General features: G+C 41.5%; 1 protein-coding gene across 1 annotated transcript in view; it reads right to left on the reverse strand.

Moving 5' to 3' along the window:
• Positions 1 to 26,751, reverse strand: part of ANTXR1 (ANTXR cell adhesion molecule 1) — a 284,719-nt gene extending 257,968 nt beyond the window's left edge. The window contains exon 1 of the mRNA XM_073622022.1: positions 26,311 to 26,751. Coding sequence (XP_073478123.1) covers positions 26,311 to 26,459 — 149 coding nt within the window. The 5' untranslated portion in view covers positions 26,460 to 26,751. The remainder of the gene's footprint in view (positions 1 to 26,310) is intronic.
• Between the last annotated feature and the right edge of the window lie 540 nt (positions 26,752 to 27,291).

Here is a 27,291-nt window from a genome sequence, read left to right on the forward strand (position 1 = left end):
AAGTAGTCTCAGTGTCCGCACTCCACTTCAACTCCAGGGAAACTGGAAGTGACGCTGTAGTGCTGAAAAAGCACCGCCCAGTCGCCCTCCGGTGCCGGCCAATGAAAAAAAATGGGCAAGAGCCAGGGACAAATCACTGGAGAGTGGGAGTGTTTGTGGGCACATTGCTTGCGCCCTGCACATGCCCTGCACACGGTCAAATCAACTTCCCAGCTTGCAATCTGCTGATTGCAAGCTGGGGAGCTTCCCATGGACTGCCGTGTGTCCGGCGCCTGGTCACTCTTAAAGTGACTTTTTTTTTTTGCCAAACACTTGGGGGGGGGGGGGGGCGACGCCTATGGACGGGCCACCACTGATCAATACTAACGTCAAACCTCTCAAACCTATAAACCTGTAGGCCAAATGTAGGCCTCATGCACACTGGGTGTTTTTCTTCTGCTGCTCGTGGGGGTGTCTGGTGTTTTTTTTTTCCTGCCTCCAAACCCCCTTGCATGATTCCTCTCATCCTGGCAGCAGAGTTTTGGCAGAAAAAAAAACCTTGACATACCTAAATACCTTGTGTACTGTGTTTAGGCGTGTTTAGCACTTGGGCCCAAGCACTTGATGCACCTAAACATGTTGCATGTAAGTTTACAGGTGTCAAAGGTTTTTTCTGCCAAAACTCTGCTGCCAGGAGAAAAGAAGTTTAGGAGAGTTACCAAAACGCCCAGTGTGCATAAGGCCTTATAATGATTTATTTTTCCTAAGTTACATCACCTTATTTTTGGCAGTTACCCATGCAGCAATTTTTACAGAGGTATTATTTCAGCAGAGCAGGGGTTAAAAGTTGCAGTGGGGGTCCGCACTTAATTCTACAAACCCCAATGGGAAACAGATGAGATGTGCTGAACGTCAGTGAGATGGAGCAAACCCTCAATGGTTTATGTCAGTGATTAGTTTGGGCATAATTATATATTTTACTTGGCGTTCTCTCAAAGAATGACCTCATCACTGGTCAGATTTAACTCTGGAACAAGAAGCATTCCTGTGTTCATTTTTTACATCTGTAGAAATGCATCTAAGAGTTCTTCCAGAATGTTGACAAATAATATTTATAAATGGAAGAGCACAAGAGGGGGCTATGAAATCAATAATAAAGGATAAAGAAATGAAGAAAGCTCCAAAAATGCATATTACAAAACATTATCACAAATACTGCATGTAACGTTATGTCAGCACTATATGGAAAAGTGCTTAGATATATATACATGATGAATTAAACTATTTATATAGGAACATCACCCCCCTGTGCTATTTTTTCTTTCCCCTCTTACCAATTTACTGGGTTATCCTCAAACATATACTCATGCCAAACACATCCAGCATTGTCGTGCTGTAATCTGCAGCTCCACAGGGCCAGGGCCTGTGCCAAAATCTTTTTGCTTACGTCATTGGGAGCCAGCTGTTTTTTCTGGGTTCTTGCAGCCAGACCCCTAATGACATGCTGTGGTGCATGCACAGTGTGTTTTAGATTGTCCCAAAGTCTTCTGGGATGCGTAACATAAGTATCTGTAGTGCTTACCCCCCCGTAGGAGCCACTGGTAATGATGGGTTCTCTGTTTTGCCATGACTTAAATTGCTTGGTCCCCACTGAGATACCTGTTCATAACCTAAAGGTCATTTACACTAGTGTTACTTAAGTGATAGTAAGCTCCCACTCTATAACAATGCACATAAATTAGGCCACCAGTAACTTGGGGGTAGATTAATTAGATGTATTATGGCTATGCTGTTAAACAATGAAAAAATCAACCAACAGGTAATCAAACAGGTTTAAAGATAATGTACTAGATAAATTGCTGACCTATAAGCTGACAATCATTAGAGCTGTAGTGTTGTTAAATTAAACTATAACTGGTGCAAAATAGGGTCAAAGTAACAGCATGAACAAACTAAAAAATGTAAAATTCTTGTGTGCACACTAGGCATGCAGCCCCAGTAGTGGCTGGGCATATGCCTTCCTTATTAATGGGTACCCATGGAGGTGGCCATAAAGTACTGGCACCTATTGTTAGTGTTGGCCAGCTTTCATCGGGGCCCTTCTGTAGGTGGTGTCCCTTTAAGAGTGTGCAGTAAATGGATAGTGGGCTGATGAACAAGAAGCAATCTCTACTGCCTTAGCTGTGTCAATGTTGGGATAAGCATGGATGGTCCCCCTACTGGTACACAGAAATCCAGTCCAGATCCCTTGGTAGTCTGCATTCCTCTGAAGTCAGGTTCCACAAGGCTCAGTTTCTGTGCTTGCACCCTTAAATGTCTCAGAGGTCCTAGCTCTCTGGTTCCTCTCCCTCTCAGATGTAGGCTGACGGGCACACACAACATATACGCTCTTGAGGGCTCTCCACATGAGGATATCTGCCACTGTGCTTCTGTTCACCTACTCTTGGCAAAAGACCCCTATCTCTGCACATTTTCCCGGGAAAAGGCTGCCCTCTCTCTGGCACAAGAGGACACACAGCCACTTCGTGTACACAGCAGCCCAGCTACATCATACTCACCCTAGCGAAAACATGGAAACTTGGACTGTGCTTCACAGAAAAAGAACAACTTCCAAAAATATTTTTTTTTAATTTGCGATTTAAAGAAAAGAAGGGTGGAAGGAACAAATATTCTTCAAAGAAGAAAAGGGAGTGAAGGTCCACTTTAATATCTCTCCATCTTTTCTAATCTGGCATTGAAAATAAATGACAGAGTCTTATCATTTTACAATAGTGGTATAGTATAGTTTAAATCTTTTTCCTAACTGATTTACTGCCAAATTAATCAGACAGCATTTCTTTAGTATGGCTAAAGTTTAATGGCTTCTTAGGTCGCTTTCACCCTGCCTGATCTGTTCAGGAGACGTGCAACTTTTATGTTAGTTCTGGCTCTGATACCAACAGGAGTGATGGGTGATTGGGTAGCATTTGTCAAAGGAGGGTTCATAATGGGCATCCTGGAAGGAGCCTTACTTGGGTTTCCACCTCTTCTGGAGGTGCTAGAACTGGTGTGCACAGTTACATTACTATGTTTACCTCATTTTTTCAACAGCCAGATGGTCTATATCAGAGTTATAACAGCATTATAGTACCTTAGAATATTTTTTTTTAAAGAAAGTGCAACTCAAGCTATGAGTATTTGGGTAAAGTGGGGATAGAACAGAATCTCTGTCAAGTTTTTTTTTGGCGAACATCTCACTTACGTCCTTCCACCCTGAAATTTGTCACCAGAACAGAAAGTAAGGGACATTCAAAATGTTTATAATTGAAGAGGAAGTAAGCTGAAAGTGCAGGCAATGCAAGTTACATGCAGCCTTTTGCATTTGCGTGCATGCTTTTGAGCTGCACTGCATTCAAATGAAAAACTGTGTTTGATAGCAATATTCCTTCACCTTCCACCTATAGTTATTGGCCTAAAAAGCCACCAATCATAGTTATTTCACATAGTGGTTTCGGAATCCAGCAAAAGTAAGATGTGTCTATTCAAACTCAGCAAATCCAATTAGGCTGCAGGAAAATAAACTGTGCTAGGTTAGGGACTCCTACAGTTTGTGCATCAAATAAAATCCAAAACAGTTTTAGATACAAGGTAAACAGCTCTATACAAATGGAGAAAAAACTAAATGGGTAAAAAGAAACATTGGAACTATGGCTTGTAAATAACTCCTTTACTGAGAACTGTAGAGAAGAGGTTACAGTGATGATGTGGTTCTGCTTGATAGGCAGTGGAGTATGTGCAGTCACATATCTTGTACAAACCCATAAAATACAGAATACAGGATAAGGGGGCTCTTTTTATGCAAATCACGACCATCTCTTGTGGTCGAGAGCAGGACAAGAAGTGAGGGAGGTTCTCTGACACATATAAAATGCAGTGAACTTTTGTTACACAAAATAGTATTCAATACACGTAGACAGCCCCAATATAACAGAACAGTTTTGTTAGCAAGTTTAAGCCAAAAAAGGCTTTTTCAATAGCTATTAATCCTAGCCTTGCAATGTGTTTTGGAGTTTGCTTCCTATACCTCCTTTTGACCACAAGTGTTGGTCATAATTTGCATAAAAAAGGTAACCCTGGTTTCTAGATTTTAAAGTGGAACTTGAACAATTTGATAAAGAGCCCAGATCCCCTGAAAAGTGGCACCATTGACATGGTGCCTAAAATAGAGAGCAACTGCGCATGTCCAGAGCAAGGTGAGACAGTGTACTACTGAATTTGAAACAGTATAGGCACTTATTTTTAATGTTTTACATAACTATAACTGCAAATGGTGCCAGCATGAAGTGCTTTAGCATGACTTAATTTTCTGACTAAAGTTCTGCTTTAAGGGTCTGTACAGGTTATGTAAGTACACATACTTACTATCTCTGCTGCCTAATAAGCTTAACCACAGTGTCACTGTAATCTCTGCTCAGCAGTCATCAATAAAGAGTTCATATGCATAAAGATCCCAAACACTGCACACCTAGAGAAGCCATTAGTAAACAAGTGAAAACTGCCCCAGCCAGCTTTTTCCATAGCCACATGTTGCTTAGGATAAAGCTGGCTTAGGCTGCTTTCACCTATTTACTAATGGCTTTGCTAGGTGTTTGTTTGGGACCTTTCTCTATGCATATCCACACTCTGTGAGAAGTTAGATGCACTCCTGCCCAGTCAGCACCAGTTGCAGGAAACACTGGATAGATTTACAGGTTCTTGTGTGAAGACCTTAAAGTGGTTGTAAACTTCAGACATAAAATCTGAACAAAGCATACCCCTCTATAATTTTTACTTGCCTTTCTCCAAAGCACTAAGCGTAATTTCTCTCTGCTGTCTCATTCCTGTGCTATCAGCATGAGTCACTTCTGACAAGTTTTCCTGACACCAAGAGAAAAAAGGTGACAGGGGAGGGATCAATCTGTGATTGACAGCCTCAGCTCTGTTCCGGTGTGCTGTGTGAAGGGGTGTGTCCTTTCCCTCCAATCAGCTCCCAGAGCTCTTCTACAGTGCGTAACAGCAGCTCCCTGCCCCTTGCTTTGTCAGTCTGTGAAAAATCCTTTTCATCTCAGAGGTTTACAAGGATGTCGCAATATACGCAATTTAGTCCCAATTCATCTTCTTCCCAACACCAGCCTCCCTCTCTCCTGCGCCCTCTGGAACGCCCGCTCTGTCTGCAACAAACTCACTGCTGTTCATGACCTCTTTGTCACTAATTCCTTTAATCTACTTGCTCTCACCGAAACCTGGCTCCACGAATCTGACACCCCTTCTCCTGTTTCCCTATCCCAGGGTGGCCTTCACTGGACTCACTCCCCTAGGCCTAATGGACGCAAAGGAGGTGGAGTGGGATTCCTCCTCCTATCCCCCCGAGCACCTTCCAGGTTATTCACTCTCCTCCCTCTTTTTCTCTCTCCTTATTCGAAGCCCACTGTATACGTCTATTCTCTCCTACTTCCCTAAGAATTACTGTGATCTACCGGTCCCCTGGACCATTATCAACTTTCCTTGATGAGTTTTCTGCCTGGCTACCCTACTTTCTCTCTTCGGAAATTCCCACAATCCTTCTTGGTTTCAACATCCCTGCTAATACAAACACTCCTGCTACTTCTAAACTTCTTAGTCTAACCTCTTCATTTGACCTGAAGCTTCTACTCACTCTGATAGCAACACCCTTGACCTTGTATTCTCCTAACTATGCACTCCATGCAACTTCTCAAACAATCCTTTTCCTCTCTCCGACCATCACCTTATTAGTATCTCTCTCCCCCTGTCTTCCACCACCTTTCCCTCCAATCGCCTAACCATCACCCGTAGAAACTTTCGCAACTTCAACTCCTCTCTCCTCTATTCTGCTACTGACTACCTCTATGACAAAATCTCTCCCCTGTCCTGCCCCAACCAAGCCACGTCCATCTACAACAAATCCCTGTCCTCCACCCTGGACAAGCTCGCTCTCCTCACTACACGCAGAATCAGGCCTCGACCCCTACAGCCATGGCAAACAGATGACACTAAAATTCTCAAAAAATGTAGTCACGCTCTTGAGCGTCTGTGGCACAAGAGTCTCTCAAAGACTTCAACCAATACAAATCTGCCCTCCAAAAATACTATTCTTTCCTCCACACTGCCAAGCAAACCTATTTTACAACTCTTATTAACACCTTTTCATCCAGTCCCCGTAAACTCTTCTCTACCTTCAACTCTCTACTTTGTCCTCCACCGCCTCCACCCACTGACTCACTCACTGCCCGGGAGATTGCTAATCACTTCAAAAACAAGATTGATACAATCCGTGATGAAATCTCCATTCCACAGGTATCTCCCCTAGCTAAGACCCCATGTCAACAGGTACAACTGACACTCCCCCTATTCAAATCTGCTACTACAGACGAAGTTGCTAAACTCCTTTCTATCGCCCACCTAAACACCTGTCCCCTGGACCCTATTCCCTCTCAAATGCTACGGTCGCCCTCTGACCCCATCCTATACTCTCTAACCCACATCTTCAATCTCTCCCTCACCTCTGGCATCTTCCCCAATGCTCTAAAACATGCACTGGTCACTCCCATACTTAAAAAGCCGTCCTTGGACCCTACCAATCTTAACAACCTATGCCCTATCTCCTTGCTCCCCTTTTCCTCTAAACTACTTGAGCGCCTGGTTTACAATCAACTGAGTGACCACCTCATTAAAAACAACCTTCTTGATGCCCTTCAATCTGGATTTCGCCCTCAACGCTCCACAGAAACTGCTCTTTTAAAACTCACAAATGACCTACTAACTGCAAAAACCAACGGACACTATTCTGTACTCCTACTTCTGGATCTTTCAGCTGCCTTTGACACGGTTGACCACCCCCTCCTCCTCAAAAAACTTTACTCCCTCGGTCTCCGTGACTGTGCTCTTCAGTGGCTCTCATCCTACCTATCCCAACGCACATTCAGTGTCACTTACAATTCTACTTCCTCCACTCCTCTTCCCTTCTCTGTTGGGGTCCCCCAAGGTTCTGTTCTTGGACCTCTTTTATTTTCAATCTACACCTCTTCCCTGGGTCAGCTGATAGCCTCTCATGGCTTCCAATATCATTTCTATGCTGACGACACACAAATCTATCTCTCCACCCCTCAACTCACTCCATCAGTCTTCTCACTCATCACTGACTTACTAACCAACATATATGTATGGATGTCACACCACTTCCTCAAACTCAACTTGTCCAAAACCGAGCTTATAATATTTCCTCCCCCACGTGCCTCTTCCCCTGACTTCTCTGTCAAGAGCAATGGCAAAACCATCCACCCGTCCCCACATGTCAGGGTGCTAGGTATTATCCTGGACTCTGAACTCTCCTTTCGGCCCCACATCCAATCACTTTCCAAAGCTTGCCGCCTCAACCTCCGCAACATCTCTAAACAACGTCCCTTTCTAACCAATGAAAGCACAAAGCTCCTGATTCACTCCCTGGTTATCTCTCGCCTCGACTACTGCAACTCCCTCCTCATTGGCTTACCTTTAAATAGACTATCCCCCCTTCAGTCCATCATGAATGCTGCTGCCAGACTCATCCACCTTACAAACCGCTCAGTGTCTGCTACCCCTCTCTGCCAATCCCTCCACTGGCTACCACTCACCCAACAAATTAAATTCAAAATACTAACAATAAGTTACAAAGCCATCCACAACTCTGCCCCCAGCTACATCACTAGCCTAGTCTCAAAATACCAACCTAATCGCCACCTCCGTTCCTCCCAAGACCTTCTGCTCTCTAGCTCCCTCATCACCTCCTCCCATATCCACCTCCAAGACTTCTCCCGAGCCTCGCCCATCCTCTGGAATTCGCTACCCCAATCTGTCGGACTGTCTCCAAATGTATCCACCTTTAGGCGATCCATGAAAACTTTCCTCTTCAGAGAAGCCTATCCTGCCTCCATCTAACAACTGCACTATTTTCTCCATTAGCTCATCCCCCACAGCTATTACCCTCTTGTATAACTTGACCCTCCCTCCTAGATTGTAAGCTCTAACGAGCAGGGCCCTCTGATTCCTCCTGTATTGAATTGTATTGTAATAGTACTGTCTGCCCTAATGTTGTAAAGCGCTGCGTAAACTGTCAGCGCTATATAAATCCTGTATAATAATAATAATGTACAGGACAAATGGCAGCAAATAAACAGGTACAACTTATCTCTGTGTATCACCTGAGACCAGTCGCTTCACTGAGTGTATGAAAGGGTTTACAACCACCACGTTTTATGAGAATAAAGAGTTCATGTTTCTTTTTTACCAATTATGTGGGGGTTTTTTGTAAACATCAGAGTAATCAGTATATCATATGACAGAACAATTGAGAGTGTAGACTTTGGCTGATAAAAAATATCTATTGAAAAACTTGATGTTCTTTTTTCTAGTTTTTTGTTGTTTCTTTTTGCCATAGCTGACCATATGTTCAAATATGCGCATAAGCTGCAGTGAGGTACACAAGACATTGGTGGCAAAAAGAAATGTGAACATCTTTTCATGGTTGTATTTACATCGTTCTAAAAGTTTATCGATTTTTTGTTTCTTGCCATTTGATATTTGTCTCCTATGGACAGCCAATTTTGTCTTTTCCCACTGTTGTAAATAAAAGTTTCTAGGCTGTGTATTGCAGTTATCCTTTAATGACCTAGATAATCTGGCAAGCTTTGCATATTAACACCAGAGAAGAAATAGATACAGTAAATTAATAATGAGGATTTCAAAACATGATTCCAGCTGGCAATAATACAAAAATTAATACATATTTTATTATACTTTACTGTTTCAATTGAGGCATCAGTCCACAAAAAAATGATATTTTAGTCATAGCAGGACTCCAAAAGGTTTACCCAAAAATTGAGTATAATGGTAAGATCTCCCAGTAATGCCGCGTACACATGATTGGAAATTCGGCCAGCAAAAGACCGATGAGAGCTTGTGGTCGTAAAATGTGACCGTGTGTATGCTCCATCTGACTTTTGCTGGCCGAATTTCAGCCAGCAAAAGATTGAGAGCATGTTCTCAATTTTTTGGTCAGAAAAATTTCCTATCCGAAAATGGGATCGTATGTAGCAATTGCAATGCGCAAAATTCCTACGCATGCTCGTAAACAATTCGACGCATGCTCGGAAGCATTGAACTTAATTTTCTCGGCTCGTCATAGTGTTGTACGTCACCACATTCTTAACGGTTGAAAGTTCAGCGAACTTTTGTGTGACCGTGTGTATGCAAGGCAAGCTTGAGCGGAATTCCATCGGAAAAGCCATCATATCTTTTTCTGACGAGAAGTCCGATCGTGTGTATGCGGCATTAGAGTTGCTGACTTCTTATTCTTATACCTCCTACAGCTAATGATGAGTCTATGATGAATTTGGATCTACATAACCAGCAGTTTGGCATATCCAGTTCATATGATGGATCTGGATCTCCCTTACTACTCCATTTCCATATCTCAGACTCCATTTTTAATGTGGGTTTCTGTTCCACCTAAGCTTCACTCTGGGTTTTCCCCAGAAAGGCACACACGTCCAGTCATAATCACAACGGTTTAAAAAAAATTAAAAACTTTATTCTAAGTCTGTGACTGTTATTTAGACTGGTGCTTCTCAACCTTTTTTTCAGTCAAGGCACCCTTTAAAATTATAGACAATCTCAAGACACCCTTTAAAACCATGGACAGTCTCGAGGCACCCCATTCTAAAATGTAAAAAACTATTCTCATAGTTTTACACAATGCAGCAACATCCACACAAAGACACTCAACGTCAGAGGTGATTTATTCTTCCAAAGCAAATACATTTTTGCGCGCTGATACTGACTAGTGTTCCAATGTTTCTCTTCTATTTCAATTTCTCTCCACCAGTCAGCTAATGTCACCCCAGTGCTGAGAGAGAGGGGTACAAGAGGGTCAAACAAGGAAGCTGTGGAGGCAACAGACATCCTCCTTATTAACTGATGACATCATTGGTTGTTAGGATGCCAGTGTCTAGAAAATCACAATGGTGCATAATGGAAACCTGTGGCTTTGTGTAACTAAAAGGCAGGCTTGATCTACCTGCTGGCTTGTATACAATTGTTGATCAATTTTTAGGCATTTTGCCAAGGCACTCCTGAAGAAACCTCAAGGCGATTGAAAAAGGCTGGTTTAGATTGTATCATTTATAAAGCCAATACTGCCAATTTTACATATTATTGGTTTATTTGTTGGACAAATCTGTATTGCCCCAGTCAGGGCCGGAAAAAGGGGTGGGCAGGAGGGGAAGCTGCTCTGGAAGCAGTGGAATTTTGGGGGTTTGTGCTAGAACGGGTTAGGAAGGGACTTTGGGGGGGGGGGATTTGTGCTAGTGGTCATGACTAGGGGGATTTGTGCTAGGAAAATAAATTTGAAAGAGAGGATTATTACTTGGAGAGGAGATTGGGGGGGGGGGGGGGGGGTAGGAGGTTTGTGCTGGGAGAGGGGGATTTAGGGAAAGTATTTGAGCTGGGAGGAGGATTTGTACTGGGAGAGGGGGAATTTTTGTTTGAGGAGAATTTTGGCTTGCAATGGGAATTTATGTTTAGGGGGTAACTATGAGGATTAGTGCTCAAATTTATTTGGGGGAGGAGGGGAGTTTTTTTGAAATATAATGCTCATACATTTTTTGGGGGGTGCCATTTGGCATCTTTGCCCTTGGTGCTAGATGACATTGTCCCAGGACTGGCCCCAGTTCTGTTTACATTTGATTTTTTTTGTTCATTACATTTGTTCCAACTGTTAATTACCCTACTAATCCTACTTGGAGGGAATGCTACAGTTTAATTCAGAATACCAGCCACAGGTTGAGATGGATTACAAGTAAAGCCTATTGATGACTCTCATCATTGTTGCCCCCATGGTACTATCCCAGATAGCAAGGATAACTTGCCACAAATTTGTAGCAGTGTTGAATTGTAAATCTGTTAACTTGCTGCACATTTTTACTGGCAAGTTGTACACTTGCAGAGCACTTGAAGCACAATTTCTAATTGACACTTTTTCACTTTGCAGCAAATTTGCATGGCAAGTCTCTAGTAAGAGCAAAGTTGCAGTGATGAGTCTACAGCAAGAGCTCTGTAAGTCTACAGCATAAAAATTCAGTCACAGTGACCCCTGTGGTGGGATGACTATTGCACAACATAATTGAACTTGCAGCAGACGTGCAGAATGTTTGCAAAGAAAAGTTGATCTGGAGTCATGAAATGCAGAATTGCTGCAATTGTGTGTAGCCAAGGGTTTGCTACTATAGTTATTACAGTTGTTGTTATTTCAAATGAGTTTGGCTCCCTCTAGTGTCTGCTGAATGTTGTTAGGATTGATCTTCTAATTCCTGAGAAGGGACGCAGCAAAGCATTGTGGAAGATGTAATTTGGAGGAGGAAGTGACTCTGTTAGCTGGATCAGCTCTGAACTACAATATAGACAATGCAAAGCGTGCAGCACTGCTTGCTGGGAACAGTAATAAAAGGATTGGCTTGGCCATCTTTCAGCCTCTCTGGACGCCATTCAACACCTGCCAGCAGGAGGTCTGTGTGTGACAAGGAGTGAGAGACTGCGGCCTATACAGTGTGGAGCTGGATCGCCCGCCTCTGAGGGATCTCGGAGCACAGCATTGCCAGCTCCGCAATTCCGGATGGAGCCTCACAGCCTTTGAGTCTATTGTGGTGAGAGGGCACCTGCCCATTCCAGTAAAGTGCACAATATAGCTGAGTGAGTTCTTTTACAGACTGCTGGTGAGACTTGTAGTTCTATGGAGGTGAATCTACTTCTTCACAAGCATCATACAGCTGAACTCTGGGGTTTTGTTCCCTGTGCTGTAAGGTCAGTACTGTATTACACTCACATATAAGGAGGAATCTACAAGTGCTATATTTCTTCAGTTAAGCAGTTATCAACATACCATTTATTCTACAGTTATTTCTTGTCCTTTGCTTTTTGGATTACAAATACTGCAGTTTAAACTACAGGCTAGCTGAAGATATCTGGAGTTAAAGAACTTTTATCATCTTCCTTTTCTACCAAGCACTGCTGTTCTATGTGTAGTTTGAACTTTGAATTACAGCCTAGGGGTAGCCATTAAGTACATGTTAGACATTACATTGTGTTATTGAATGTAAGGGATATTGTATTGCAATTTGGTGTGTGTACTGAGGCCTCGGTGGGAAGGTGTTTAATATGAGTATTAAAGGATATTGAATACTTATCCCATCATACATCTGTTTACATATAGTCCTAATGGTGAATATAAAGTTAACAGTTTTGCGTATCTAAATTAAGTGATATCAACTGTCAATCATTACTTGTCTTTATTCATATTGTTGACTGTGTTTCATTATTCACTCTAGTATACTTTTTTGAGTGGTTCAGTGACATTGTGTGAGTTTCTCATTGCTAACATCCTATAGCAGAATGGAAACCAAGGTGTCAGAGGTAAGAGAGGATCTGTAGAGTCAGGGTAGCCAGTGGGGTATAGAGTCAATCAGCAGCCCTCACAGGGGTATCGCTACATGTGCAACAAACTTGTGAAGCCTGGCAAGACTAGCAATAGCTTAGCAAGTCATTTTCAAACTTGCGGCACAATTGCTTGCTATCTGCGATGGTATTTTGCGGCAAGTCTGACTTTATCATGAACACATAAAGCACCGACAGTATGCTGCAAGTACAAATGTAGGTGACAAACAAAGTCTTTGTTCTCTGCCAGAACACCCCATCATTAGCAACAATACTATCATTTTTAGGATAGTGACTCTCCCATGTCACTTGAGCCCCCCAAGAACAATATACACTGGTTGTATGTCTACAATATGTTGGCCTATGCAAATGCAGCTGCTAATTGAGCCTTTTCCCTCTGCCACACCACATCAGGTTCCATACCCCAGTCACTTAAATTGACCTGCTTACATCATTAGCAAAAGTACTATGATTTTTAAGATGGGTGACTTACCCTGAGCTTCCTAATAGGGCTTCCCATGTCATTGGGTCCCAAGAAACAGTATGTACTTGTCATATGTCTGCTTAAGCCATATGTCTGTGTGTGCAAATGTGCAGCTGCTTATTGAGCTTTTGTTCTCTGCCACACCACCAAGTTCCATACCCCATTTACTCAAACTGAGCTACTTACATTACTAGCAAGAATACCATGATTACTAAGATAGGTGACTATACCCGTGATTTCTAATAGGGCCTCCCATGTCATTTGGGTCCCCCAGGAACAGTATGCATTGGTTGCATGTCTACTCAGGCCATATTTATGAAATTATTCTGCTAAATAGTTACATATGTTAATCTGTGAAGCCCATTTTGTACAAACAAACAATGTCCATTGGTAAAATAAAATCTGCATCAGAGACACACAGAGAAATAAAATTAAACAGGCATTCTAGCCTTCCCCTAAGTTCACTGAGACCTCTGTCTGGTAAAAGGTTGTCAGCAGACAGGAAATGAGGGTAAATTTCTCTAACAGAGCCCTGGAAAGCAGTAAAAACCTGACATGATTCCCTACTATCCAAAACTAGAAAAACAGTTCTTGGCTTGACATACACTTAAAGACTTCAGCACAAATGCAGTAAAGTTTCCAGTTAACTGTCCAGACTTCAGTTAGCAAGAACTTTCCTTATATGCTACTCCCTCTTTGCCTTCTAAAACAAGTTCTTTGAAGTTTTTTATTATTTGAGGTGCCATGAGAACCACGATATTGTGAAAGGGGACTATTTTTGCAAGAGATACAAATAAGGGCAGCTTATAGTTAGTTTGACAACATCTCACAAACTCAACATACTTCCCTGCTAAACCCAAACCAGTGTGCCTTTAAATAATCTTGAGCACAGTAATTGAATGCATAGGGACCTACGTAACTGCGGGATTGGGAGAAGATTACATTTCACATCTTGGATCCATTCTCTTTAAGTAACCGGAATGGTTTAAGCATCCAGATATGGTCTCCTCTGTTTACAAGCTCTGTCTCTAATTTGTGTATGAGGCTGAGAAGAATTAGTATTTAATCCGATGGATATACACAGTATTTTATTTCCTGGTAACATTATACGGATTAGTATCATACAGAAAAATATCTACAGTTCACGATCGGAAGCAGTTAGTGTCACAGATTGTGAATATTTTATCACTTGTAAGTGAGGCCATTAAACAGAAGTCTGCCTTAGTGCCTTTTCATTCCACTAGATGGCAGTGCCAGTAACAATTTGGCAGCTCCCTTACTTTTTTGTCTTGCATCAATCAATGGAGAAAATTGAGTACTGTCCGTGATACTTTTTTTATTTGCACTAACATACAATTTTTCAGGACAAGCTTTCGGGGTATGTCCCCTTCTTCAAGGTCCAAGCAGTAGTACTGCTTGGACCTTGAAGAAGGGGACATACCCCGAAAGCTTGTCCTGAAAAATTGTATGTTAGTGCAAATAAAAAAGTATCACGGACAGTACTCAATTTTCTCTGTCACAATTGCACTAATACGGCTACAATCAAATCACGTATCAATCAATGGGACATTCATTGAAATCACTTTCTAGGTCAGGAAGGAAAATAATTGGTAGACTTCTTGATGCTGCATTGCATCTTCCATGGTTTTCAGTCAACTTATGTTGCTTCCAGGGCACCGTCCCTCTTCTGCATTGTTGCCCAATAGGTTATATCATATAAACTACAAATACATTAGTAAAATCTTCCCCTTTTCCCTCCCTCACATTTTGATTTTTTTTTTTTTTTTTAGATTATTTAAAAGATTTCTTGTGCTACAAAGCAGCACATCAGCATATCTCGGCTAGGTGAGAATGACTTTTGTGTCCCTCCACTCTCCCCCTTACAGATTCTGCATGTGTGCAGATATGCCACAGGGCTTTAGTGGCACTTCTGTGCACACGCAGTTTTCCCGCACGTTTGCACACATATGGCTTTTCCTGTGCATGCTAAGACAGCTGTTATGGAACTTCCAAAACTTCTGCAATATTTGTGCATTCATGGGAAAGTTCCTGAAGGGCTCTGCCAGATCATCTGCTCATGTACCCTAATAACAAAAATGGGGGTGCCGTAGGGACCAGAGCAAAAAGAACGAAAAGAGACTGAAGTTCCTCCTTAAAAACATGCAAAGAACATTGTTACATTGTAGACGAATGCAGCCAATCTAATGCTCATTCTAGGAAGCCTAAGGACAACCTGATCATGCATGCAGTTACTTAAAGCCCAACTCAAGAATGTTTTCTTTTTTTTCGTTTTGGATAGTGCGTGAAGATTTATAGTTACATTTTATTGCTGTGTACCCAGTTGGTAAATTTCACTTTTTTTCAGCCTCAGCGACTCTATGTTAGCCCTTTGCCTATGCTCTCATACGCATTTACAGGTGTGTTAGAAGAGGAGTGTTCCGGAGGGGAGAGTTTGAGCAGGAAAAACACTTGACACACCTAAACAAGGCACAAACGCACCTTAATGCCAGGCACATTTAGTGTTTGAGCATTTATTCATTTCAAAGGCCAGAATAAATTAATATTCTGGCCAATGGAATGAATGAACGCCCAAATGCTTGACAAGCCTAAGCTTGCAAAATGCAGCTTTAGGCCCGTTTGTTAGGCTGCTTTTCCCCTGCCAGGAGAAAAGGCATTCAAAGAAGCTGGGCCAATGGGCACATGAGGTCTTAAACATTTCTTCTTTTTGTTTTCTTGTCAAGTACTAGACTCACCTTTTTTTCAGGATTTTATTGCTATCTATGTCCCATGAGAGAGCTTTCCCCTTGCTTTCTGCCCAGGTGATGAGTGATAGAACAGAAAGAAAAGAGAGATCTTCTTAATGGGACACAGACAGACTTTAAAATTTTACAAAAATGTGTTCAATTAAGAAACTTTTACTTGCGAAATCACACCCTTTAACAAAGAACTTACATAGCTGGAGATTAAGGGACACATTTCAGACATGTTTCCCACTAGAACAATATTAAGATGCTATCAAAATGATCAGAGACAAGCAAACATGCCAAATGTGACGATATCATAAAATGTTTGGCTGTCTGCTGTAAAATGCTGCCTCCTTTGGCATAGATCTATAGGGCCTTTCCTCCAGTGCATGCCTTTAGACAATTTTCATCTAGGATGATGTCTTTGTCTACATTGTTTTCTTAATGAAAAAAAAAATCATACAATGGAGACACAGAAAACCCACTGGAAAGAAGCAATTATCAAAAATTTTAATTTAGAAAGGACATCAGATTAACACGAGGCAGACTTATGCTATAATCTTAAATGGGCTGTGTAGGCAATACAAAGGATTAAAAACTGAACAAAATTCTTCTATTCTTTACAGCCAAGGAAGTTGCCATCTTAGCCTTTTTGATCTGCAGTTGCCATGGTGCTGCACATGTGGTCAGTTATGACACCAGCCATTTGATGGCTTGACAGTTCAGTGAAGAGCGCAAGTAAATGTGACAGTTGCCATTCACGGCAGGCCTTGGATGTAAGGCCCCTTTCAAACAGGCTGTCCGAGCAGGTCCGCCTGTCAGTTTTTCAGGACCTGATCGGACCCCCAGTCTCTTCTGTAGAGCGGCCAATGTCCACTGAGACCCGCCGCCATCCAATCCGATCATGTCCGGTCCTATTCCCCATCTGTCTGGCGGATCAGATGGAAACGGACAGGCGGTCTGTTCCATTTGATTGCCCCATAGAGGAGAGCGGGGCCCTACTGGGGAAGTCCCGACTAATGGACGTAATGTATATATAGGACGAGGAACCCTGTACATGACGCCATCCCACGGTCATATCTGCGCCTAGCTGTCCTGCTAGTGATTGTTAAACACAAGCAATATATGGTCAGCACTGCATATAGTGCTAATTCTTGTGCAATATTTTATCCTATACACTAAATGAGAGTTTTAAACGGAGAACACTAGAGTTGTGTGCTTTGTTTCCCTGCATGTATGCTGCTTTGATCTAAGATCCATCTACCCATCCATCCACTCACCTGAGTAGGAGGTAATGAAGATCTGGATGTGATAGCTGTTTGCTTCATCCCCAGAGAGGGAAAACTGTGAGTTGTGACCTACTGGTAATGCAGGGGTCATGCCAGTGAGGTGAGAGGCCATTCTACATGGGTGGTGTATTCACTTAATTTAGTTTAGGCACAGTGGTGTTTTTCGTTGATTGAAGTTTGGATATATTCATCGATTTACCACAATTTTGGTTGTACATACAGTGCCTTGAAAAAGTATTCATACCCCTTGAAATTTTCCACATTTTGTCATGTTACAACCAAAAGCATACCTTTTTTTGGGGGGATTTTATGTGATAGACCCCAACTTTGACTGGGTCATTCTAACACATGAATATGCTTTGATCTAAACCATTACATTGTAGCTATGGATGTTTGTTTAGGGTCGTTGTCCTGCTGGAAGGTGAACCTCCCCCCCAGTCTCAAGTCTTTTGCCGCCTCTAAAAGGTTTTCGTCTAATGCCGCGTACACACGACCGGACCGGAGTCCGGCGGACAATTTGATCGTGTGTGGGCTCCAGCTGACTTTTTTTCCCCAAAAGTTCGACGGACCTAGAAATGAAACATGTTTCAAATCTTTCCGACGGACTCGAGTCCGCTCGTCTGTATGTTAGTCCGACGGACAAAAACTGACGCTAGGGCAGCTATTGGCTACTGGCTATGAACTTCTTTGTTTTAGTCCAGTCGTACGTCATCACATACGAATCCGTCGGACTTTGGTTGATCGTGTGTAGGCAAGTCCGTTCATTCAAAAGTCCATTGGAAGACCGTCAAAAGTCCATTGGAAAGTCCGTCAGACCAGTCCGGTCGAAAAGTCCGCCAGACAAAGTGTGCCGTAAAGTCCGCTCGTGTGTACGCGGCATCAGATTGCCCTGTATTTGGCTCCATCCATCTTCCTATCAACTCTGACCAGCTTCCCTGTCCCTGCTGAATAAAAGCATCCCCACAGTATGATGCTGTCACCACCATGTTTTACGGTGCGGATGGTGTGTTCAGGGTGATGTGCAGTGTTAGTTTTCCGCCACATATAGCGTTTTGCTTTTAGGCTAAAAATGTAAATTTTAGTTTTATCTGACCAGAGCACCTTCTTCCACGTTTGTCCCCCACATGGCTTCTTGTAAACTGCAAATGGCTTATGGCTTTCTTTCAACAATGGCTTTCTTCTTGCCACTCTTCCATAAAGGCCAGATTTGTGGAGTGCACAACTAATAGTTGTCCTGTGGACAGGTTTTTCCACCTGAGCTGTGGATCTCTTCAGCTCCTCCAGAGTTACCATGAGCCTCTTGGCTGCTTCTCTGATCAATGCTCTCCTTGCCCAGCCTGTCAGTTTAGGTGGATGGCCATGTCGGTAGGTTTGCAGTTGTGCCATACTCTTTCCATTTTCAGATAATGGATTGAACAGTGCTCCGTGAGATGTTCAAAGCTTAGGATATTTTTTTATAACCTAACCCTGCTTTAAACTTCTCCACAATTTTATCCCTGAACTGTCCGCTGTGTCCCTTGGCCTTCATGATGCTGTTTGTTCACTAAGGCCAACTCCCTTCTCATTGTGGAGAAAGGGGGGGATGGGGAAGATGGGGGCACTTGGGCAAGCTGTACACGGATAGAAGGTCAATTGATTAAATGACCAAACACTGATCATACACCCGATGTGGTGTTGTTGCTGTAACCAGAAGCATACTGTAGAAAAAAAGGGGGGGTACCCGGCATTGAGAATGCCGGGTGAAAAGAGGTTACTTTAGCAACAAAATTGATCAGAGTATTAATTTTATCAAAAATATCAATTTATTGTAATATCAAATAAATAATTCAAACACATTGATGTATTTCATAAAAGAAGCAAACACATTATGGCTATTGAGGAGTAACCATATCCAGGTAAATATTCAATAGACAGGACAACATTCAAAAAACACAGCACAAAACGACACTGAACACGGTCCGGACGCTTTATGGTGGTCAGCAGCCTGGTATCAAGTCATTTAGAGGGGGTATTCTCTGTAGAAGATCACAATGGATCACCTGGATAGGTAATTTTAGTGATGATTGGCTGCCGATCAACATAAATATGGGGGAACAGAGTAAGTGAGAAAACAGGTAAGGAAAGACCGGTAGATAGTGGATAATAGAACCAGCATTTGAGGAGTGACCATACATGTGTATTATGGCTGTAGGATATCAAAGTGGGGACCATGTAAACAAGCTTGGATTCTCAGGCAGTCAATAAACTGCATATGTCTTAGATTTGGTCAGGTCCTCGCACAAGGTGGATTGACAATAGTAATAGTAGTTTGATATTCCTCATTGCCAAGTTGGTTAACAGTTCACAGATCCTGGTTCATTATGGCAAACGTGAAATGCTGTGACTGGGTATTACTAAATGAAATGTTGAGAACATAGCTCTGAAGTATCATAACTGTATTGTCTCCCTTTTATATTATAAAGCGCTGCATAAACTGTTGGCGCTATATAAATCCTGTATAATAATAATAATAATAAGGTCTTCTAACAAACCTCTGAGGGCTTCCCAGAACAGCTGTATTTATACTGAGATTAACCACTTGCCGACTATCTGCCCCAGTTGTACTGCGGTAGAATGGCATGACTGGGCGAAATGACGTTATGTAACGTCGCTTTGCCCTGTGGCCACTAGGGGGCGTGTGCGCGCCGCCAGGGGAGGGCGCGTGTGCCCCCTGCTCGCCCACGGAGCCGATGTGAGTCGTGATCATCGTCGGGCTTCCGCGATCCCTCGGGGCACACGGAGAACCGGGATCTGTGTGTGTAAACACACAGTTTCCGGTTCTCTGAGGGGAGAACAGACAGATTGTCTGTTCATACAGCGTATGAACAGCGATCTGTCATCTCCCCTTCACAGTCCCATCCCCCCTTCAGTTAGAACACACAAAAGGGAACACATTAACCCCTTTATTGCCCCCTAGTGGTTAACCCATTCACTGCCAGTGACATTTTTACAGTAATCAATGCATTTTCATAGCACTGATCGCTGTATAAATGCCAGTGGTCCAAAAAATGTGTCAAAATTGTCCAACGTGTCCGCCATAATGTCACAGTCCCGATAAAAATCGCAGATCGCCATAAAAAATGCCATAAAACTATGCCCTATTTTGTAGACGCTATAACTTTTGAGCAAACCAATAAATATACGCTTATTGCAATTTTTTTTTACCAAAAATATGTAGAAGAATACATATAAACTGAGCAAAAAAATTGTTTTTTTTATATATTTTAGGGGGATATTTATTATAGCAAAAAGTAAAAAAATATTGCGTTTTTTTCAAAATTGTCGCTGTTGTTTTTTTGTTTATAGCGCAAAAAATAAAAACCGCAGAGGTGATCAAATACCACCAAAAGAAAGCTCTATTTGTGGGGAAAAAAAGATGTCAATTTTGTTTGGGTGCAATGTCGCACGACCACGCAATTGTCAGTTAAAGCGACGCAGTGCCGAATTGCAAAAAGTGCTCTGGTCAGGAAGGGGGTAAAATCTTCCGGGGCTGAAGCGGTTAAATGACACACAGGTGGACAATATTTACTAATTAGGTGACTTCTGAAGGCAATTGGTTCCACTAAATTTTAGTTAGGGGTATCAGAGTAAAGGGTGCTGAATACAAATGCACACCCCACTTTTCAGATATTTATTTGTAAAAACATTTAAAAACCATTTATCATTTTCCTTCCACTTCACAATTATGTGCCAATTTGTGTTGGTCTATCACATAAAATCCCAATAAAATACATTAATCATTTTGGTTGCAACATGACAAAATGTGGAAAATTTCAAGGGGTATGAATACTTTATCAAGGCACTGTATGGACATTTTTTTGGACTACATTATAATTTTGGAAGTTTTGTGCATGATACTCAGAGAAGAAATATCATATTACTTTTGTTGTTTTTTGTTATGCACTTATATTAGGGTGTGATATACTGTATGTAAACTGTTTTTCTTAATTACTATTTAGTGGCACATATCATAGCAAATTTAGTTTTCTAGGGGAGTTGCGTTCCACCATTTTGGATATCATTTTATATAACAAGGTTTAAACCACTTATAGGTGTTGGCTAGCAACTCACTGAGCATTCATTTTAGATTTATTATAGAGGATTGCGCTCATTGATTATACACAGACAAGTTAGGTGTAGATTTAAATATCACGTGAAGCCTGACTGGAAAACTCCCAGGACATTGCTAAGGGAGGCCCACATAGGCGTGCGCACAGGGTGTGCCAGGTGTGCCTGGGCACACCCTAATTGCCTTGTGTGGTGCATATTCCCGCTTGTTTAGAGCACTGATATTTCATCCCAAAAAAAAAGTTACAAAATAAAAGAATTTAAAAAGAATCAAAATAAAACTACTGACACTGTCCACTGCCCTACTGACACCATCAGTACATAAACACATGCATATGTATTTGAGCTTTGGGGTGCACACCCTAATGTAAGAGGCTGCGCACACCTATGGAGGCCCAGCTATTACTGATCACCTTCACTATCACAGGAGTGAGTTCCCAAGCTCTGAGCTCAGAGCTATTGCATCAGGAGGCATATAAAGCTGCGTACACACGAGCGGAATGTCTGACAGAAAAAGTCTGACAGAAGCTTTTCATCGTCTATTCCGATCGTGTGTATGCCTCACTTTTTTTTCTAAAATTCTGATGGACCTAGAAATGTAACATGCTCTAAATATTTCTGACTGAACCAATTTCTATCTGGAAAACCGCTCCTCTGTATGCTGTTCCGAGGGACCAAAAAAGACGCATGCTCTGAAGCAAGTATGAGACGGAAGCTATTGGCTACTGGCTATTGAACTTCCTTTTTCTAGTCCCGTCGTATGTGCTGTACGTCACCGCGTTCTGGACGGTTGGACTTTGGTCGGACTTTGGATTGACCGTGTGTAGGCAAGACTGCTTGAATGGAATTCCGTCGGAGTTCCGTCTGAGGAACCTTCTGAGTTAATTCCGACAGCTAAACCAGTCGTGTGTACGGGGCATTAGGGGGTTTGAATCAGAGAAAGAGCTCACTACTGTGATGGTGGAGGTGAACAGCAATAGCTGGACCTTTCTTAGCAACATCCTTGCAATGTCCTGGGAGTTTTCCAGTCAGGCTACATGAGATGCATAAATGGCCTACACCTATACCAGGGGCATTATTCAATTTGTGTCAGAGCTGCACAGCTTGTTTTCACCTACAGAAACCCCTCATCTGTATAGGCAGCTTTCTGTTAAAGGGGAACTAACCTTTTAATGTTTAGTTTGTTCTTGTTATTGGCACCCATTTTCTATTACAGTGTGCAACTCGCAAATTCTTAGGTGTTTACTTAGGACAGCTGGCTGCATTTAGTGCTGTCAGAAAACATTAGTCTTCATAAAGCCTTAACAAGTCCTCCTGTGCATCCAGCCATGATTTCATTCACATTGACTGCTCAAGCCCTGAAGAAGGGAAAGGTTCTTTTCCCCCAAAATGTGTTGGATGTATTTGATGCTTTTAACAATCAAATGTTTCAAAAAAGCCTTTAAGTGAGATGAACTTCTTCACTGTCTGGGGAGTGCTTCCTTTGTCGCTATTAGAAAGATAGCAGCCTAAGACCAAAATTGGGTCCATCTTTACCATGTACAGTATATCTCAACTATGGATCTGCTTCTTTGAAAGAACAATCACTGTAAGGTAGATCCTTCAAAATCAGCTTTCATTTTTACTTCTTTCTAACATTATGACACACAGTTCTGCACTTGGTAGCAACTTTACTTCTCCATTAGTTAAACCCACTACTACTTATCAATATACTCAAACTTGTCCTATGCCTCACATTGCCTAGAATAGAACACGTTTGGAGGTTTAGCCCTCAGCTTGTGTTGTGGAGAAGTGGAAAGATTAATCTCTTTTAGAACAGTAGAAAGCTGTGAAATAAAGCCAGGACAATCATTATCAGAAAATAAATTGTATCAATAGAAGGCTGACTCATGTGTCTTACAAGCTTTGATCTTGAAAGTGAGGTTGAAATAAAACAATAGCAACAAAGCATTTGCAGACACGCAGTCTCTCAACACAGCACTACTAAAACCGCCATGGGACAGAAATTCTATGATATCCTCCATGAGCACAGCTGGCAGATCACTGCAGCAGGAATACAGGCAAACACTCAGCTGTAAGAGGGGAAAACAGCTGTCTCAGCTAATTCTTTCATGCCTTTGGCTACATGAGCTCTGCTAACACTGATCCAGAGGAATCTGTGCGTTTCAAGGAAAAGCTTTTCAGCCTAGCGCTGGATGGATTATCAAAGTGCTATAAATATACTCTTCTGTGGATGGACTTTGCAGCACTAACAGAAATTTAATCATGATGCATTCATTTTCCTATGTAAGGAAAGGTTCACACTGCTTCACTGTGGTAATGCATGCACGCTCTTTTTCTTCTGTTAATGTGTGTTGCAGCAACCTATTCATTTGAATGGCCAGCTTATTGCACAATATTGCGCAAAAAAGTGCACACGGGTATCTTTTCTAATGCAATGCATATAGTAGTGCTTTACTGTGCGTTGTGGTGCAATGCAGCACATATAGGTAAGGTACATTAGGGCGCCCTTAAGAATAACTGGCACTTCAGCGCACAAACAAGCAAAACATGTTCAGCAATGTGAACCAAGCGTAAGACTGGTCTTCAACTACAAAAATTGTGCATGTGCGTGCAGTTTTGAGGCCTTGTTGACGGACTAAATATAGAATGCTCAAAAGCGTTTTTTTTTTTTTATAATCTCATTTGAATGTTTACTTTTGTTGTGCAAAAGGGAAGCTTTTTTGTATGTGAGCCATAGAACTCAAAAATGATCAATGTGATTGTATCAAGCCCTTGGCAATCACTTTACCACGAGCCTATGGACAACACCACAAAAAGCCCTCACTCTGTAGCTGCAGGCATTATGGAGCCACTCAGCCTTAAAATTCACAGCAGAAATATTAAAGTTGTTTAAGTGTTTCACATGGCAACTGAGCTCCCCCTGCACCACCCCTCCATAGCTCTTGATCTGTACTTATATATAGACTTATAAGGCTGGAGGGCTGTGGAGTTACTGCTGGGAGGAGGAGCAGGTCCAACTGAGCTGTTGAGAGTGGGACTTGAACAACCTCTGAATGGAAATTTGAGGATGAATCATTCTGTGATAGTGGAGAATCTGGGTTGGAAGACCTAGACCTAGACGTAGAAGACAAAGGCGCAGGATGAACCCTGTGAAATCTTAGAGCTTTGCTAGGCCTTGGGTGCTCATCAGAGATGTAAAATTGAACAAAGTCAATAGCCTGAAGGGCATTGACTGTAGAGATTTTTGCTTCATCTGACATAACACTAAAAAGGATGTGCTTAATGGCTGCCTAAACAGGTATATTTGTCTGAATACTGGAATTACACTTCCTATAGCTACAACCTTTAGAGAAGAATTAATGGCCTGCTTCCAGAAAAAATGGGGCTAAAACCAGACAAATTTTTAATGAAAACAACTATCTTGCATAATTAGCATCTGATCAATGGGCGGATGCAACATGTGGTTGTGCAACAACCATATGTGCCCATGTATGTACTGATGGAATGATTCACTTCACTGTCCATTGCTGGCTCAAATATTTGATTCCTGGTATATAAGACAAGTTGATTCCTAGACTTAGCATAAATGATTGTCCAAAGAAAAAGGTGCCTGATAAATGAATGTGGCATCCACGTACCTTTTAGGGTTTCAAGCCAGGTCCACAACCTGCTTTTTGGGAAGAGTGAACCATTTTTACTTAACCACCTCTGTGTGGGAAGAATGCATTCAAAAACAAAAAAAAAACTTGTGACTTAATGATGGTATTACTAGGCTAATCTTTTTCTATTAGCCTCATATAAGCAGAAGCTGGCTGTTTCCAGGAACACAAAACTGAATTTGATTCCTGAAATTTGCATTACCAGTCAACGTACTGTTAACAATAAAAGGTACACTAGGAAGACACCACTCAATTCAGTATACAAGTCTGTTTCTACAACTGAGTATAACTGCCCTCCATAGTTTTACAGGCCACCATGCAGTCTGACCCCTGTAATAAAAATATTGTAGTAATCAAAAAAGTGAAAGCTGAGGGACTGCTCTGGGTTACTGTATTTTGCACAACTTTGTCACTTTTTTACAGCCTTTTTCAAAAATCCAGTATGAATGTAAACTTGCCAGGAGGTGTCTGCCAGCCAATCCATTAGTTTTATTTCTTCTTTTGTGTGCTAGGTCTGGATTCCCATACTAGTGAGTTGTCAAATCCAAGCTCTTTGCTTCTCTTTATGTAGACAACCTACCTTGTTGAGGCTCAGTTACTTTTAAAGAGCTTAGCAAAGTGTAGAGAGAAAGGTAATCTGTTTTATTTAAGAGTCACCTATTCAGATCTGACTTACGTATATTGTTTTTCTATGTGCACATCTGTATGCCATTTGTAACGTGTGCATCTGAGTTTGCAGGCAGCTTCCTACTGACTTTGTGGCTGACAGCGCTCAGCTTTGTGATCCCTCATCTATGAAGGCGACTGCTCCAGACAACTTACATATTGGTTCAGTAAAGCAGGTGTCTTGGCTTGCCATAAAAGAGAACTGCAAAGCTTGTGACACCTACTCACTAGTCTGAAAAATCCATTGTTCTGTGACCTTAGAGTTGATCCGTATGCTCATACAGACCAAGTCAGACTAAAGTAGAACATTATGTCAAAATCGAAATTTTATAAAGTCAAGAAGGTTTATTCAATAGTGCAATCATGCAAAGAGTAGCAGTGTGAAAAAACCCATAGTAACTAAAAATAAATCAGCCTTAGATAGTCTATTGTAGACTGCAGCAAGCTGGGTTCTACCCAATTGCTATGGCTTACTGTCTACCATTGTTCTTCGCTCTGGTGAAAATCTTCCACATGCATAGTTGTTGGTCACCAAAGATATCTCTACTGCCAACTTCAGGTTAAAGTTGACCTAGGGATTTGAACAGCAGACTTGCTTTGGCTGCTGGTTTCTGGCCAGCTGCTGAAATGCATCAGTAAGCTATCAAAATGTAGGTCATGCAGCTGAGGACACCATTACAGTGTATTCAGTCTGAGCAAATTAAATATCCCATATCATTCTTTGGTCAACAATCATATGGTTAGATCCTGATTTAGCTAAATAAACTAAAAGTAATCCAGTAGTTCACCTTTTTGTATAAGTCATCATGATATATAGGTAAATTGATCAAGAAGTACATTAGCTCTAGAAAGTGTCAGGGGTTTAGTTCTGCACTTACTTGTCTAATACGAAGTACAGGTCAAAGCCACCATAGCAGGAGGGTCTTCTATTAGGTCCAGTCTCATCTTGACCATTGCAGACCAGAAGAAATGCAGTGAAGAAGAGAAAGACTTTTAAACCCACTTTGAAGGCACCCAATTCAAGCATGGCTATTCCAAGCTTTAAGAACCCAGCAGAAAACGTTTCTCTTGAAAATGTGCAATCCGTTCTGAAGAATCCAAGCTGCACTCCACTTTTTGGATTTACTTTCAGAACTTCTTCTCCAGAGCCTCTCCAGAGCTTTAGAGTTTGTGTGGCTCTCTTCTCTTATCTCAGTCTTCTTCTTTCCAAGAGTTTGCATTACATTAGCATGCAGCTCAGAGGAGGAACTGCTGTGCTCACTTTTGTTGGGATGCAAAACTTCTTCTTGACAAACTTGCTTTGTCTAAACCTGCAGAGAAGCTTTTCTTTTTTTTTAGGATATGGGAGCAAAGAAATAATGAACACAGCACAAATCCTGACATCTTGTGCCTATTGTGTAGAATGCAGGCGTGTTAAATATAGCAGTGGCTTATACTAAAAATTATCTATTTAAGAATAATAATCTATTTATATACCAGATGAGATTAGTCAGGCATTTAGTAAATGTGGGAGTATTTCCATGTAACTGAAATTAGCTTGAAATTTCAATAGGAATGTTTTTTACAGTATATGTGAAGCTGTTCACTAAAATCTCATAAAAGCTTTATGTTAATATCATTTCACAATCCTTTCATTTAACAGTAATCATTTTAATTATATACCATAGAAAAGAATCTGGTATGCAGTAAAAGTGACAGTATTTTCAGCAACTTTCCTTTCATGTACTGTTCATGTCAAGCCAATCACTAAAATCTCATATAAGTATATATATATATATATATATATATATATATATATATATATATATATATATATATATATATATATATATTTCATTTTTTTTATTATCCCGAAATAG

Source organism: Aquarana catesbeiana, linkage group LG03 (genome assembly GCF_042186555.1).
Source record: "Aquarana catesbeiana isolate 2022-GZ linkage group LG03, ASM4218655v1, whole genome shotgun sequence".
Lineage (NCBI taxonomy): Eukaryota > Metazoa > Chordata > Amphibia > Anura > Ranidae > Aquarana > Aquarana catesbeiana.